The 15,835-nt window shown below is 52.4% G+C and overlaps 1 protein-coding gene across 1 annotated transcript in view; it reads left to right on the plus strand.

The window, feature by feature from the left end:
- Positions 1 to 15,835, plus strand: part of SEC14L5 (SEC14 like lipid binding 5) — a 57,325-nt gene that overhangs the window by 6,963 nt on the left and 34,527 nt on the right. Inside the window, exon 2 of the mRNA XM_067551261.1 lies at positions 2,734 to 2,809. Within this exon, the coding sequence (XP_067407362.1) occupies positions 2,747 to 2,809 (63 nt within the window). The 5' untranslated portion in view covers positions 2,734 to 2,746. The remainder of the gene's footprint in view (positions 1 to 2,733; positions 2,810 to 15,835) is intronic.

The raw sequence follows: 15,835 nt of genomic DNA on the forward strand, positions 1-15,835 counted from the left end.
GCTGCTGAAAAATTCCTCAATGATCTGTACTATACTGGTCTTCTCCATAACATACCCCTGCAATGCATTATGCAGTGTTCCTGCATGTGTACCTTCATGATGATATCTGCCACCGTGGATTTCTGAACTCTAAACTGGGCCAGCTGACCAGTAACTAGGCAGCTTAGGTTTATATAGGATGATCTCATGGTGTTTTTTCACTGGAAGCAGTGCTGTCATCTGCGTAGTTCAGGGGCTGCAATGTCTGTCCTGGCAGACCACAGAAGGACAGAAAAGTCGTCTTCTCTCTGAAGTCCTGCAGCCGCTGCTGCTTGTTCCAGGTCTGAAGAACAACTCTAACCCAGTAGTTTGTAGTCATGGTCTGTGCCCAGAACTGAAGCTTTGTCCAGTGAATGTAGCCCTCAAGTACTGCCCAGTGTGGGGAAGATGTTGGACTTCATGCTGCATCATACATACAATTGCTAGTCTCTATCTCAGGTACTCGGCAGGCACATTCCCCTGCTTTATCTTGCTTCCTCTGATGTCTCATGACTCCTCTTTAGAAGCTCCAGCAGAAGCCATTCTTGCTGTGTATAAACTGAGCATTCATCCTGAATTCCTAGAGCTTTTCTGAAAATGGAATTTGTGCCAGTACCTTTCCCTGGGAATTATGGGAATTTTCCAGGGCATTAGGAGTTTAATATTTTCTTCCATGGCCCCCCTTTGGCTCCTAGACCTTTCAAACTCTTTCTCAAGCTCCTGATACAGGGAATTTGGCTGGGAATTGTGGAATAGGCACCCAGAAGGGTAGTGACTCGGTGACCGTGCAGCACAAGTATGGACAAGGGACAAAACTGTACCTAAACCAGCATGGCTACTGTTGTTATGCTGCCCTGGTGGACCTTATGCGAGTGCCATTCCACTGGTTCAGTTAGCGATGGTTCATTTCTATATCGCCGATACAGATCAAGACTGACTGCTCTTTTCTGGGCTGCTGCTTTTTCCTTGAAGGACTCTTTGACTCCTCCGTAGAGAAGGGGCATGGATTTCATATTTGGGAGCAGGTCAGTGAGTGCTAACCAGATCATGGCTAAATCCCTTTGGCTGCTAGGATTCTTTCACTGTTAGCATTTACCCAGAAGTTCTACACACAAGCCAGGTATCACAGTTACATAATCAAATTACAGCCTTATTTTACAAGGTGCCCTGTACTCCTTTTGGCTCGTGTACCTGTTACGTGATACCAGTCTAGCTTTCTGGGTGCTCGCTTGCTCCCGCCTGGTTTGCTTTCTGCTGGTGTCGGATGCTCTGGGGATGGAGTCACTGTTTGTCCAGTCTCTAGTCGATTTCAGTGCTGATGCTGTTTCTCTAAGTTCTGTTGAGCCCTGAACCTGTCATATGGTCTTAAAGAATTAAGTGTCTCTCTCTGGATGAATGTGAGGCACTCCTGCTTTGAGCTATCCCCAAACTTCATACAGGTACTCTTTAAAGTCTCTGAACTGCGACAGATTGTCCCCTCTGCATCCTCCCCAGTTGCTTCCTCCGTAATACTGAGATGCTTAGACCTTCCCATGAGACGGTCAAGTGACTTTCTTGCAGAAATCTTTCTGAAGCTGATGGATGTATCGCTGCTTAGAGCCTTCTAACTCTGTTTCACCTCCAATCTTTGGCTCAAAGCCGGGATTAGTTGTTCTGTGTCCTAACTGTTGAGTTCAGCGCTGAGCAACAGCGCACTCAGTGTCTGCTCAGCACTGGAATTTGAGTGGGGTAGGATCCATGCAGATCTCAGACCCAGTGCCTAGCATTTGTATTCCTAGCATTCTCAGGCACTTGGTATTATTAGCAGGAGTAGCATATCTTAAAGAATTTACAGACAGCAACTTAACAAGCTTTTGCTAAGGGTTTATGTGTCCTCTCGAGATGCTGGTTACTGTCATGTGCTTGAGGGTTAAAACCCCAGTGAAGGAGGTGGAAGGAGGAATTCTGATGAGAGCAGTGAGAGGTGGCTGGGATAAATGAAGTGCTGAGGCCTGTTCTGTTTATAGTGGAGGCGGTTATTTTCCTTCATTCCCCTGTAAGCAGCTGGCATTGTCATTTGTCAGTGGGGTGTGATTCCCCATTAAGTAGTGGGTAGATTTTGTAAGCACTCCGCCTCCTTCAGCTTTCTTTATCGGGTGGGTTAAGAAGTATTTTAAATCCTAGGTGGCAGATGACAAGGAGATGCAGGGGAAACTGTTCCAGCGTTGTGGAATTGTGTGGAGGTATGAGACACTGGGTGGAAGACACAAGGAAAAGATCTTAAAATTCGGGCGTGATGAGCTGCCTATGGGTTTCCCTCTTCTAGGTACAGTCAAACAGCTCCTTGACTTAGAAGTTTATCTCCGGCGCTGAACTTGTGCTGCTTGTACATGACATTTGAGCTCTAGGTGGGATTCACAGCAGTGGTGCTGAGAAGCAGAATTGTGCAGTGCTTATATGCACAACAGTGTGTCTGAGTGGATACAGCGCTACACTGGGACTTGGGCAACCCAGGTTCAATTTCCAGCTGGTCTGCTGGGTGACCTTAGGCAAATCACTTTACCTCTCTGTGCCTCAGTTTCCCTATCTGGAAAATGGGATAATGATACTGACATTCTTTTGTGCAGCGCTTTGAGGTCTAGTGATTAAAAGTGCAATATAAGATGATTAGAGTTTAAGTGTTCAGTGTTTTAAAAAAAAATAAATCTAAAAGCTGCTATTCCCTTTCCATCGCAGGTGTGTGGTAACAATGGTGCAGAAGTATCAGTCCCCTGTTCGAGTCTACAAATGCCCTTTTGAGCTCGTCATGGCGGTGAGTGACATTGCACTTCTACCTCTCTTCCTTCTACAGCTGAGCTCTCGACAGCTACCTCTGGTTTGTGTGGGGTGAGAGGTGTTGGGTCTGCAGTGTGAGATCATGGGTAATTTAGAGCATGGGTGCCCAACCTGTGGCCCACGGGCCTCACACGGCCCCCCCAGAACATTTCATAAGGCCCACGGCCTGCTTCAAGACAATATACTAACAGCCGATTCAGTCATTTTAGTTTACACGTGTGTAAATAGACAATAATGTACCTAGGTTGTTTCTATCTGAATACATATGAAACATGCTGAACCTAAAATATAAATCCATACAGATGACTTTAAATCTTATTAAAATATGTAGAATCTGTTTGGCCCACCACAAGGTTGTGATTAGGTTTATCTGGCTTTCCTGTGTAATAAGGTTGAGCACCACTGATTTAGAGAAACTTTCTTCAGGATGAGTTCTGGACACAGACTTCTTCCTTCCATTTCTGTCTTCTACAGTCACGGCTGTACTCCAGAAATAATCAAAATCTGCTTCAGTCAGTTGAAGTATTTTTAATCTAGCAAAATTAGTTCATTAGATTATTTCTTGCCCATGGACATGAGAACAGTGTCAGAAGGAGAGGAAAAAACATGCCATCTGTGCTGGTGAGTTTTTACTCTGTTTGTTCCACTCAAGGGGCGTGGGTCACTGAGCAGCCATCTGTAATATGGAGCTGCATCCTTCACGCCTTCTTAAAGCCAGCAGGACTGTTTGTTGGTAAAGGCTATCAATGCCTCTGACAGGACAAGCAGCCAGCTGCGCTTAAACAGGTCCATGGTTAAGCCCTGGTTTAAGGAACCATCTTTGGATATTCCCAAGTTCCCCAATACCTCTTGCTTAGAAACTCCCATTTTGAGGGAATGTTGTTAATAAAGTGATAATGAGCTGATTCCAAGTCTATTTGGATTACATAGGGTTTCTCTTATCAATCTAGCGTGAAATCTGTGTATGGGACTGAAATTGTATAGATAAGTGTGATTTAGAGCTGCTTAAAGAATCCGGGGGGTGGAATCTCTGCAAAAACTATTCCCATTTTTTCCATTAAAATTTTGATACATTTTTCATCCAAAATGCTGTAGTTCAAAAAGGTCAATCAGCCTTAAGTGGTGCTTTCCTACTCATGGTGGATAAAGGCAAGGGAGTCTTGCTTATAGATAGGCAGTTTTTACTACTCCTCCTAACGTGATATTTTTGACTCAACTACCGATCTGTAAGAAGTGAGCTGAATGGCCCTTGGGTGAGCATCCTCCTTGCTCTGAGAGACTTGTGAGAAGGCGGCACTGGGCAGCTGGCCATTCAGCCCAGAGATCCATGTGTGGATTCATCTTGTCATGTCTTGTTCAGTGTCTGTGGAGCTGCTTAGAAGTCTGAGTCTTTTGGGTAAGAACATCCCCCGGGATGTTCCTTGTGCCCTTTCTACTGAACTAGGACTCTCACTTTTCCTAGTGACTGACAGAAATGGTGAATAAAGAGAGACTCTGTAGCCTTCATGGAGGGGGAAACATTTAAATGAATGTACGGGAGTATGTGTCATGGATGGAGGATGTATGCACTGTTCCCTAGAATAGTTTCCCACCTTGGATTCCAATTGGCCACACTGCCATCATGAAGGAATTCAGAAGTAGCAGCAGCCCCTGGTGCCTTTCCTAACATACAGCTGGTATATTAACATACGACTGGTCTCAGACCTGTTTACCTGAAACAGCCTCTCATCCTGCCTCTCATCAAAGTGGCTAAGGCTGGCTGGGAGGTTCTTGCAGTTGGCTCCTAAATTTTGAATGCAACATTGTGACTGTGGTGCTTTTTGAGCTGAGAGAGAGCTGATGCCACTGGAATCAAAGCCCCTGGAGACTTTGTCACAAGAAGTCTAGTGTGAAAGGCAAAACAGAAGATTTGCTCAGTGTTGGACTGACCTTCTTTTCGTTCGGTTTTTGTCCCGGCTAATTTGTGAACCAAACTGCCAGGGCAGTATGGGCTATGGAAATGGGTAAAACACGTCCAGGGCTAATGAAGCATGTTGCTTGCTCTAGCAAGAGCTTTTTGTGTCTTCCCCTCTCTGCTGTATTGTTTTAATGGGGGGCTATACGGCGCCAGCAATGTTCATTACAAAGATACATGCGAACGACGCAAACATGTCAGATGCGTGTGTGCTTCTCAGCACCGTCACAGTCTAACTTGGTAGGATCGCCCTGATGCCAGATGCTTGTCAATAGATTGCCTGCTAATACAGGACGGTTGCCTCTAGACAAATCCTTTGTAAGCTTGTTAGCAGAACTCCTGTAAGCCAGGGCTTGATGGGTTTATTTTCGAGTGGTTTAGTTCTGTTTGCTTTTGGTTTCAGGAGACTTTCTACATGACAGAACTGCCAGCTGCCTGGGGTTTGAAGACTTTGGGAACTAAAAGTGTTGACACTTGGTTTAATTAGACATATAATTATGGACTGTGCTGGGCATCATCTCTGCAAAGGTATTAGCTGCATTTTACAAATGGGAAAACTGAGGCACAGAACTGAAGTTACTTGTCCAAGGTCACGTGGCCTGTGTGAGGCCTTTACTCTGTGTGGCCTTGTCTACCACAGGGATTCTGTGGCAGAGCCAGGAGTGCAACCCAGGTTTCCTGAGGCCCAGTGTCTTACCTGCAAGGCATAATGTGCTGTTAGTGCGAAGGCTGGGCTGAAGTCACAAAGATTGTAGAGAAGCTGATGTTCTATCCTAGTGCCAGTTGATCAGTCTCAGTTATGTTATTTAAACGGGATGTTCCATTAGTGTGGGAGGCATTGAGCATTTCGCACGGATGGGGAGTGCTAAACTGTCACTGTGGGGAAAGTTACAACACATGGAGAGTGGGAGTAAAATAAAGAAAGCTTGCTCATCAGCAAATGGCTTTGCTGTCACTATGCTCATGCTTATGCATCATCATAAACCCGGCATTCCCATCCTCTGTGGTATCGGGATGCCCCAAAATGCTACGGGCAAGTTTCTGGAGTGCAGTGGTTCGATACAAAGGTTCACGGATCGGAAGGATTGTCTTGTGGTTGAAGCACTGGACTTGGAAGCAGAAGACCTGAGTTCGGCTGCTAATTCTATGGCAGATCCCCTGTGTGGCCTTGGGCTTTGCATCTCTCTGCCTCAGTTCCTCATCTGTAAAATGGGCATGATAATACTTTGTCTATTGAGACTACTGAGTGTTGTGGGGTAGGGATTGTGTGTACCACACTCTGCACAATAGGGCCCAGTAGCCAGGAGGGATGGTCCCCCTCGGAGAAGGACCCAGAGGGGGAGCCAAACCCACCCTGGCTGATAGAGCCCAGAAGAAAAACCCCGGTTCAGAAGCAGGAGGGCGGGCCCAGACCTTTAGAAGCCCAGGGAACACCAGCTGACCGGAAGCAGGTGGGCGGGCACAGGCTGTCAGAGACCCCATGGGCACCACCAGACCGGAAGCAGGGGGGTGGAACCAGGTCTTTAAAACCACGGCCTGCGGGCTCAGTCAGGTGGGGACGGCTGAGGGAGAAGGACGCCTCTCCCCTGAGGCTTCCAGCTAGAACCAGGCCAGAGGCCCACGTCGAGGGGGAGCAGCCAGTCTTACCCCCAGCCTGGGGACTGGCAGAGAGCCCACCTGAGTCACCTGCTGCCTGGGAGCTGGAGGAGGACAGACCTGAGCAGTACAGAGCCTGGGACCCAGAGAACCTACCGGCCCTACCTGTGGCCTGGAGGTTGGAGGAACTGCCCTCTGTGGAGGAACCCATGGAGTTGCCGGAGCTGCTGCCGGAGGACGAAGAGGGTCTCGTGGGACTACCACACCCCAGCGACCAGGAGGAGGCAGGTACCTGGGGATACAGGGAGGAAGCAGCCCAGGGACAGCCATAGACAGTGGCTGAGTCTGGAGCAACCCTGTCAGCGTGTTGCGGCGGGAGCCCCGCTGACTCAGTGGCCAATGCCTTGCCACTGATAGGGCCCTGGGCTGGGATGCAGTGGAGATGGGTGGGCCTGCGTCCCCCTCCCCCACTTTCCTAGCCACCCCGAGAGAGAGAGAGAGAGAGAGACCCCCTCCTTACCGCTCCGGGGAGCGGACCCGCTTACTTGCCCGTCCTGCCTAAGGTCCGGGGTGAAAAACTGCTTGCTTGCCTGGTTAAAGGGCTTGAGACTGCTTCCCAGCAGGGGATAGCTGCGAGGGGTGGTCCCCCTCGGAGAAGGACCCAGAGGGAGAACCCCAGACGCTGTCCCCCCTTCACAGGGGCTCCTCCGCAGGTGATGGAGAATGCAGGCACTACTTGCCCCTTGCTGACAAAGGGGCGACCCGCAAAGCTATTCCCCAGTACAGGCCAGCATGGACCTAGACCAGCTCCGGCAGTGGTAGGCCGAGATCCACCAGCAACAGCAGACGGCCCAGCAGCAGCAGCAGCTACTCCAGTCTTTAGGGGCCCAGCAGCAACAGTTCATCCAAGACTTGGGGGTGCAGCATCAGGAGCAGCAACGCCGGTGCCTCCAGCAGATGGCTGCCCTGCTCCCCGGTCCCAGCAGCATGGCTGGGGCAGGGATGGCAGGCCCGATGGGGACCCCGATGCCTCTACGTCTAATGAAGCTGGGACCGGAGGACGACCCGGAGGCCTTTCTCGTTACCTTTGAGAGGGTAGCGTCGGCGGCCGGCTGGGCCCCAACCCAATGGGCCACCCTGTTGGCCCCCTACCTGACAGGGGTGCTGCAGGCGGCTTATTGGGCTCTCTCTGAGACAGAGGCCCGAGAGTATACTGCAGTGAAGGCAGTGATATTAGATGCATTGGACATTAGCCTGGACACCTTCCAACGGCAGTTTCGGGAAAAGACTTACCCCACAGGTGCCCAGCCATGAGCAGTCGCCCAGGAACTGAAGGAAGCCTGTAGGCAATGGCTGCTACCCGTCCACCGGTCCGCTGCGGAGGTGGTGGACCAGGTCGTGAAGGAACAATTCCTCCAAATTCTGCCGCCGCGGGGATGGACCTGGGTAATGTGCCACCGCCCGGCCACGTTGAGCGACGCGGTGCGGCTAATGGAAGACTTCCTAGCGGCGGAGGACCCTCCAGTCCAAGGAACCCCCGCAGCCAGAGGAACCCAGATACGAGAATCCCTACCGCCCTCTCGGCGGCCCACTCTGATGAGCCCCGCCCTAGGCGGCAGGGCACCCCGACCAACCGCCCCACCGCCCCCGGCCGCCCCTCGAGAGCCGCCCAGCCATAGGCCAGACTGGGCCTTAGAACCATGGGGCGTGACCCCCAAGCCCGGAGTACCCAAGCCCGACCGGGACGCCCCGAGATCGGCCCCTGCTTCACCTCTGTCCAGTTAGGCCACTTGCAGCGAGACTGCCCCCGGATGGACTGTTCCTTGGGCCTGGTCTGCACTGGGGAAGGACAAGCACAGAGACGCCTCGGGCCCCCCGTGACGATCCCTGTAAGGCTCCCGGGAAGACAGACGCAGGCCCTTGTTGACTCTGGATGTGGGCAGATGCTGGTCCGCCCCGAGCTGATTCCCCCGGGCCAACAACTCCAAGGGCACGTCCACCTATGTTGTATTCATGGGGACTTGAGAGAATACCCCACTTGCTCATTCCAGCTCACCATTGCCGGGACGACCCAAGTGGTGCAAGTCGGGGTCGCTGCGGGGCTATCCTACTCCGTCATCCTCGGCCGGGACTGGCCCAGGTTCACCCGAGTTCTCCAGGTGGTCGCACACCAAGGGGACTCTGGACAACCAGCCCTCTTGGGGGGCCACGCCGCAAGGGGAACCCCCAGAGTCAGAGGGCCCAAGAACCCCGATGACACCAGGACCACCCAGCAACCCCCTCCCGACGGGACAGGAGGCTGACCGCACCCCAGGCAGGGAAGACCCGCTGGCAACCCCAGTGGGAGACTTTAGCCAGGACCAGCGAAACGACCCCACGCTCCTCCATACGTATGAGCAGCTCATCTACAAGGATGGGGTCGCCATTTGCCCTGACCAGACCGACCAGTGGCCTCACTTCGAGCAGCGGACGGGCCGGTTATATCATGTGGAGCGAGACCCCCGGACCCGGGAACCCCAAGCCCAACTTGTGGTACCCCGACTCCACCGGCAGGCCGGGCTCCAACTGGCCCATGATGTTCCTGCAGCCGGCCACCTGGTGCTGGACAAAACCCTTGCCCAGATCTTGGCCTGCTTCTATTGGCCTGGGATTAGGCAAGAGGTGAAGGACTATTGTGCCTCCTGCCCCGAGTGCCAACTGGCGGCTCTTCCGGGCATACCCAGGGCTTCCCTTGTACCCCTTCTCCTGGTCGGAACGCCCTTTGAGAGGGTTGCAATGGACCTTGTGGGACCCCTCCCCAGGAGTGCCGCAAGGTTCCGGTATATCCTGGTTGTAATGGATTACGCAACTCGCTTCCCGGAGGCCATCCTGCTCCGGAGCGCCACGGCACGGGCAGTGGCCGTGGAACTATTAAAGATCTTTGCTCGGGTGGGATTACCCCGAGAGATCCTCTCGGACCAAGGGACAAATTTTACCTCCCGTTTACTCCGAGAGGTGTGCGGTATCCTGGGGAAAAAGAAATTACAGACCTCGGTCTACCACCCCCAGACGGACGGCCTGGTGGAGAGATTTAACCAAATCCTCAAGGGGATGCTGTGCAAGTTTTCCGCGCACAAACTCTGCCGCTGGGACCAGCTGCTTTCCCCTCCCCTCCTGGCCATCCAAGAGGTGCCGCAGGCTTCTACTAACTTCTCCCCCTTTGAGCTACTATATGGGCGACAACCACGGGGCCTGCTCAACCTCGTAAGAGAAACCTGGGAACAAGCACCACCGCGGGACCAAGGGCTGCTCCAATATGTCATGACGCTGCGGGACCGGCTAGCCCAGGCTGGAGAGCTGGCTCAGGCGAATCTGAGGGTTGCCCAGCAGATGCAGGCACGCACCTACAACCGGGGTGCCCGCATCCGGACCTTCCAACCTGGGGATCGGGTTCTCATCCTCCTTCCCACAGAGGAATCCAAGCTCCTCGCACTCTGGCAGGGCCCCTTTGAGGTTATACGGCAAATGGGCCCTGTCAACTACGAGGTCCGCCAGCCCCACCGAAGGAAACCCCAGCAGATCTCCCGCTCACACCAGGGTTTCAGGAGGTTTACATGCTAGGCCTCATGATCGTGCCCTACCCCCCAGAACCGGAGTTGGGGCCGCAGCCCCCAGACCCGGGTGGCCAACGGGAGCCCACCCTGGGTGAGGACCTAACCGAAGGACAGCGGAAGCAAGCCCGGCACCTCCTGAAGGCCTTCTCCCGAACCTTTATGGCCAAGCCTGGCCAGACCACCCTGGTACAACATAGCATTCAGACGAGCCAAGGAGCGGTGGTCTGGGTGCCGACCAGGCCCTTCCCGCAACACTTGGGGGAGGCCATAGAAGAGGAAGTGAAGGAGATGCTGGAACTGGGCATGATTGAACCCTTGAAAACCGAGTGGTGAAGCCCCGTTGTCCTGGTCCCTAAGCCGGACAGATCCCGCCAGGTTTGTATCGATTTCCAAAAGGTCAACCTGATTTCTAGGTTTGACGCTTACCCCATGCCCCGAGTCGACGAGCTCCTCGAGCGGCTCGGTGAGGCCCAGTATATTTCAACCCTTGACTTAACGAAAGGATACTGGCAAATACCCATAGAGCCGGGGTCCAAAGAAAAAACAGCCTTTGCCACACCCCAGGGGCTGTATCAGTTTACGAAAATGCCCTTCGGTTTACATGAGGCCCCCACGACCTTCCAGAGACTGATGGACCGACTCCTGCAGCCCCACCTTGAGTATGCGGCCGCCTATCTGGATGACGTCGTAGTGTACAGCCGACGCTGGGAGGACCACCTCAACCACCTTGCGGCCATACTTAGGGCCCTTTGGGATGCGGGCCTGACGGCAAACCCAAAGAAGCACCACCTCGAGAAACTACCTACCTTGGGTACACCCTAGGACGAGGAGTGGTCCAACCACTAGTGGGGAAGGTACACGCAATCAGGGGGCAACGCGGCCCAACCACCAAGCAGCAGGTCCGACAGTTCCTGGGACTAGTGGGCTACTACCGACGATTTATCCCCGACTTTGGTCAATGGGGCTGCCATGGTGGCAATCTCCTGGCGAAGACCGAGCCGATACGCGTCCGCTGGACCCCACAGTGTGAGAGAGCGTTCCAGGCTATATAGCCCCAATTTTGAAAGGAGCTTCCTTGTACAGACAGACACATCAACGGTGGGACGGGGCATTGTCCTGGCCCAAGAGATCAACGGGGAAGAACACCCCATACTTTACATAAGCTGGAAGCTGTTCCCCCGAGAGCAACGGTACTCGGTGGTAGAAAAGGAAGCCCTGGCCGTAAAATGGGCAGTGGAGGCCCTCCGGTACTACCTGCTTGGTAGTACCTTTGTAGTAGTCACGGACCACGTGGCCTTGAAATGGTTACACCAAATGAAGGAGACTAACGCCCGCCTTATGCGCTGGTACCTGACCCTCCAGCCATTTGCCTTCACAGTACAGCATCAAGCGGGCCGGCAACATGCAAACACGGATGCGCTGTCCTGCTTAGGAACACTGGACATGACCAGTCCCGGAGACTGGGAACTGGACTTGGGGGGAGAGGGAGTGTAGCTGGGAGGGGTGGTCCCCCTCGGAAAAGGACCCAGAGGGGGAGCCAAACCCACCCTGGCTGATAGAGCCCAGAAGGAAAACCCTGGTCCAGAAGCAGGAGGGCGGGCCCAGGCCTTTAGAAGCCCAGGGAACACCAGCTGACCGGAAGCAGGTGAGCGGGCGCAGGCCGTCAGAAACCCCATGGGCACCACCTGACCGGAAGCAGGGGGTTGGAGCCAGGCCTTTAAAACCCCGGCCTGCGGGCTCAGTCAGATGGGGACGGCTGAGGGAGAAGGACGCCTCTCCCCTGAGGCTTCCAGCTAAAACCAGGCCAGAGGCCCACGTCGAGGGGGAGCAGCCAGTCTTACCCCCCAGCCTGGGAGCCGGAGGAGGGCCCACCTGAGCCGTCCACTGCCTGGGAGCCGGAGGAGGACAGACCTGAGCAGTACAGAGCCTGGGACCCGGAGAACCTACCGGCCCTACCCGTGGCCTGGAGGTTGGAGGAACTGCCCTCTGTGGAGGAACCCATGGAGTTGCCGGAGCTGCTGCCGGAGGACGAAGAGGGTTTCGTGGGACTACCACACCCCAGCGACCCGGAAGAGGCAGGTACCTGGGGATACGGGGAGGAAGCAGCCCAGGGACTGCCATAGACAGTGGCTGAGTCTGGAGCAACCCTGTCAGCGTGTTGCGGCGGGAGCCCCGCTGACTCAGTGGCCAATGCCTTGCCACTGATAGGGCCCTGGGCTGGGATGCAGTGGAGACGGGTGGGCCTGTGTCCCCCTCTCCCCCCTTTCCTAGCCACCCCGAGAGAGAGAGAGAGAGAGAGACCCCCTCCTTACCGCTCCAGGGAGCGGACCTGCTTACTCGCCCGTCCTGCCTAAGGGCCGGGGTGAAAGACTGCTTCCCAGCAGGGGATAGCCGCGAGGGGTGGTCCCCCTCAGAGAAGGACCCAGAGGGAGAACCCCGGACACTGCCCCCCCTTCACAGGGGCTCGTCCACAGGCCCCAATCCCAGCAGTGCCTAAAGGACTCCACCGGAGTAAAAAATAATAGTAATGGGATGTCTCTGGCTTTTATTTGTAACTCCTCAGTGCCGATGTGTCTTCTGTTGTGGAGCTTGGATTTTAAATAGCTTTATATGTGCTTCAGGTCACGTTTAAGGGAGGTATATTTTGGGGTGTAAACAGATTGAGTGTGTTTCTTTAAACTCGTCTGTATTATGCCTTCCTCGATCTCAGCTGTGGTTTTTGAGTAGTATGTACAGTCCTCTGTCTGATGGAATAACTCGTTTGTATTATGATGGAGCCTAAAGGCGCTGTGGTGCCAGGTGTTGTACAGATGCAGTTAGACAGTCTTAAGAGCTTACAATCTAACTAGGTAAAGATAAAGGGTGGGATAAAGAGCTGTGACATGCAAGATTGGTGATGACTGAAAGTAACGTGTTAGCTTTATGGGTTTGTTTGCAATAATAGAATGACAAGTTCAGTGCATCCATCCATAGGCCCATCTGGATAACACAATGGCAGATGTTTGCTCCATGACAAGACATGCAGCCAGGAAGGGTACTTAGGTGCACTGTAGTCCAATGTTTTCATAAAGTTTACAGTATATAGGTTGAGGCGTCTGTAACTGGTTAAATGTGTAATTCTAGATTTATATCCCAGACCAGCAGAATCGGAATTGTAACTATAAGGTACATGGTACACACAGATCTGCTTCTGCAGCCTTCGTTTTCCAGCTTGGCTCCTGTTTGCAGGAGAGTATTTCCCCTGCAGCAAGGAGAGCAATGTCTGTCTGAGCAGCTGGAATCCCTCTAACGCAGTTAGAATGCTGCAGCTGATGGTAGAGGTCTGAGCAAAGCAGCCGATGCGATCGGATGGTGCTCTGAAGTGCCAGAAAGGGGCTTGCCTGAAGGTGCATGTCACCCACTCTGTCCTTGGCTGTTCTGCAAATGACACACAACAGAACTTGGCAGCGAGCGGCCTATGTGCCAGCTGCCCAAGGCTCCTTAGGAGCTGCTGTGACGAAGATAGTGATGCAGTTTCCAGAGTGCATCTGAAATGGTATTTCTGGCCGATGCTAGCTTGGAGTATATGTGAGATGAGCAAGATGCATAAAAAAGGGTTTCAAAATGACTGTCCCTGTACATTGACGGGAGCTGAGCAACACATACGTGGCTCATGAAATTACCTAGTATAGATCAGTGCAGTGCTTAAGAAATGTGTGTTACTGTGGAAAACCAAGGCTTCAATGGAATAGTTAAAAATATAGAAATTGCCTTCTGAGTGCAGACCAAAGGTCTTTCTACTTGGATACTGGTATCCAACAATGGTCCATGCCAGATATTTTAGAGGAAGATGTCTCTTCTCTTCCACTCTCTAGCCTGTCCCTTTAGTTCCTCGATTATCCTTAACATGACTGGCAAGAGTTAACGGGTCTCAAAATACTTTTCAGAGCCCATAAAAGTCCTGATGTTTTATGACGTGATGCTTCAGCATGACATGACGCCTTGAGGCCATGTTACCATGTTGTGCTGATGCGGTACGAATAGAACGAGATAGCATGGAGACCTGCATGTTGTCAGTTTTTCTCCCAGGTGAAGGATTCTGTGTCTCTGTGCGCTCCAGGATATACCAGACCAGTCCTTTTGTCTTTATTCAGACACAGGACACCCCCTGCATTTTTTCACCCTGTAGATACTGCAGTCTCATCTTATGCACCTAGCTCAGTGTGCAATTAGGCATACAATACCCATCTCCTTGTCTGGCCATTGTGTATCAGTTACCTCCTGCGTGACAGGAACATTTCCAAGGTGTGTCACCTTCTGGTGGCCTGCCTTAACTCCAAGACCTTAAGACTATAACTTTCAGTATCGGTCCATAACTCCTTAAATATTATCCATATGTACATTTTCCAGTGGTTGTGACGAGCAGTGGGCGACTGGCTCTCGGTAGAGACCTCTCGTGCTGCCTTTTGGTGAACTATTATGCAAATATCTGACCCAGGGAATCCCTGTACAACCTTAGTTGCATCCCCTGTGATATCTGTTCATTGGCATCAAGCGGGGCCAGCCCTAGACCAAATGGCGTCCGAGGCGAAGAGCGTCTTTGGCGCCCCCATCTCCTCCATTTGTTAAACTTTTGAATACCTTGTTTTTATTGCAGTTGTAGCCCATTTCACAACTTTGATGCATGATTTGCATGCACGATTTAGCACTGTCATATCGGACGATACATTTGCACGCTAGGATCTGTAAATCTGTATTTATTCTACAAAGGTCCAGAACATTCTGGGAGGTTAGTGAAAAATGAATCTGCATACGGAACACCTGAAACATTTTACTTCACACATTCCATTTTCCCTTTTGTTGCTAACAACAAAAACAGCTGCCCAAGCCCGGCACTCCAGGCAGTCACCTGGATGACCTGTCCCTACATCCGGCCCTGGCATGAAGGGGTCCTTGGGCCACAACCTGCTCCTGCAGTAGGTTTGTAATTAGGCCTTTAGCAAATGAAGGCGATTCCTGCAGCAGAATAGCCTGACAGGAATGTTATTTCCTGGGAGATGGGACAGGTTGGTGATTTCCAGGATTAGCGGCTTCCAGCTACAGGGCACGTCATGGTCCTGGAAAGCCTGGTCTGTTGCACAGTTGTGGATGCATTGTAATAACCAGCTGGAGCTAACTGAATTGTTCCTTTCACCAAGTCTGAAGGAGTGAGGCAGATCATTGGCTCCCATCCAGAAGGAGCCAACACTAGATCAGTGTTGATAGCCAGAAGCCTGGAGTCTGTGCTGGAGCAGAAGTATTTGCTCAGGCACAGAAGACTCTCCCCTATCTTGGAGGGGTTTTTCCTCTGGCGGAGTTCTGACTACTCTGCACCTTCTCCCACCCCCCAGCGTCACCCACGTTTTCTCTGTGTGACCCTTGGGGTAGACAAGAGACAGAATTCTGTTACGATGAATATAATGGCGATTCTTTATTCCAGCTGCTGGACACATACTCAGCCTTTGTTGTTCTCTTCGGCTGATCAATAGAGCCTGAGCCGCCATGTGTTACCTCACAGGGTCTCCCTGAGTGTTGGCCTGGCTTAAGCAGACCTAGAAGAGAGAGCTGGCTAAAGTCCACTCTCTCGAGCTGTGTCCTGTGGTGACACAACATCTGAATCATAGAACCACAGGATAAGAAGGGACCGCAAGGGTCATCTAAGCTCACCCCCTGCCAAGATGGAGGATTTGTTGGGGCTAAACCATCCAAGACAGATGTCCGTCCATCCTCCTTTTGAAAACCTCCAGTGAAGAAAAGTCTGCGACCTCCCTAGGCCATCTGCTCCATGAGGGAGGGTCACAGCTCTCTCTAGAGTCAGTGAAAAATCCCCCCATTTCCCCCG

The sequence above is a fragment of the Emydura macquarii genome, unplaced genomic scaffold (assembly GCF_026122565.2).
Source record: "Emydura macquarii macquarii isolate MOO-44397 ecotype Brisbane River unplaced genomic scaffold, CSIRO-AGI_Emac_v2 contig_1348, whole genome shotgun sequence".
Lineage (NCBI taxonomy): Eukaryota > Metazoa > Chordata > Testudines > Chelidae > Emydura > Emydura macquarii.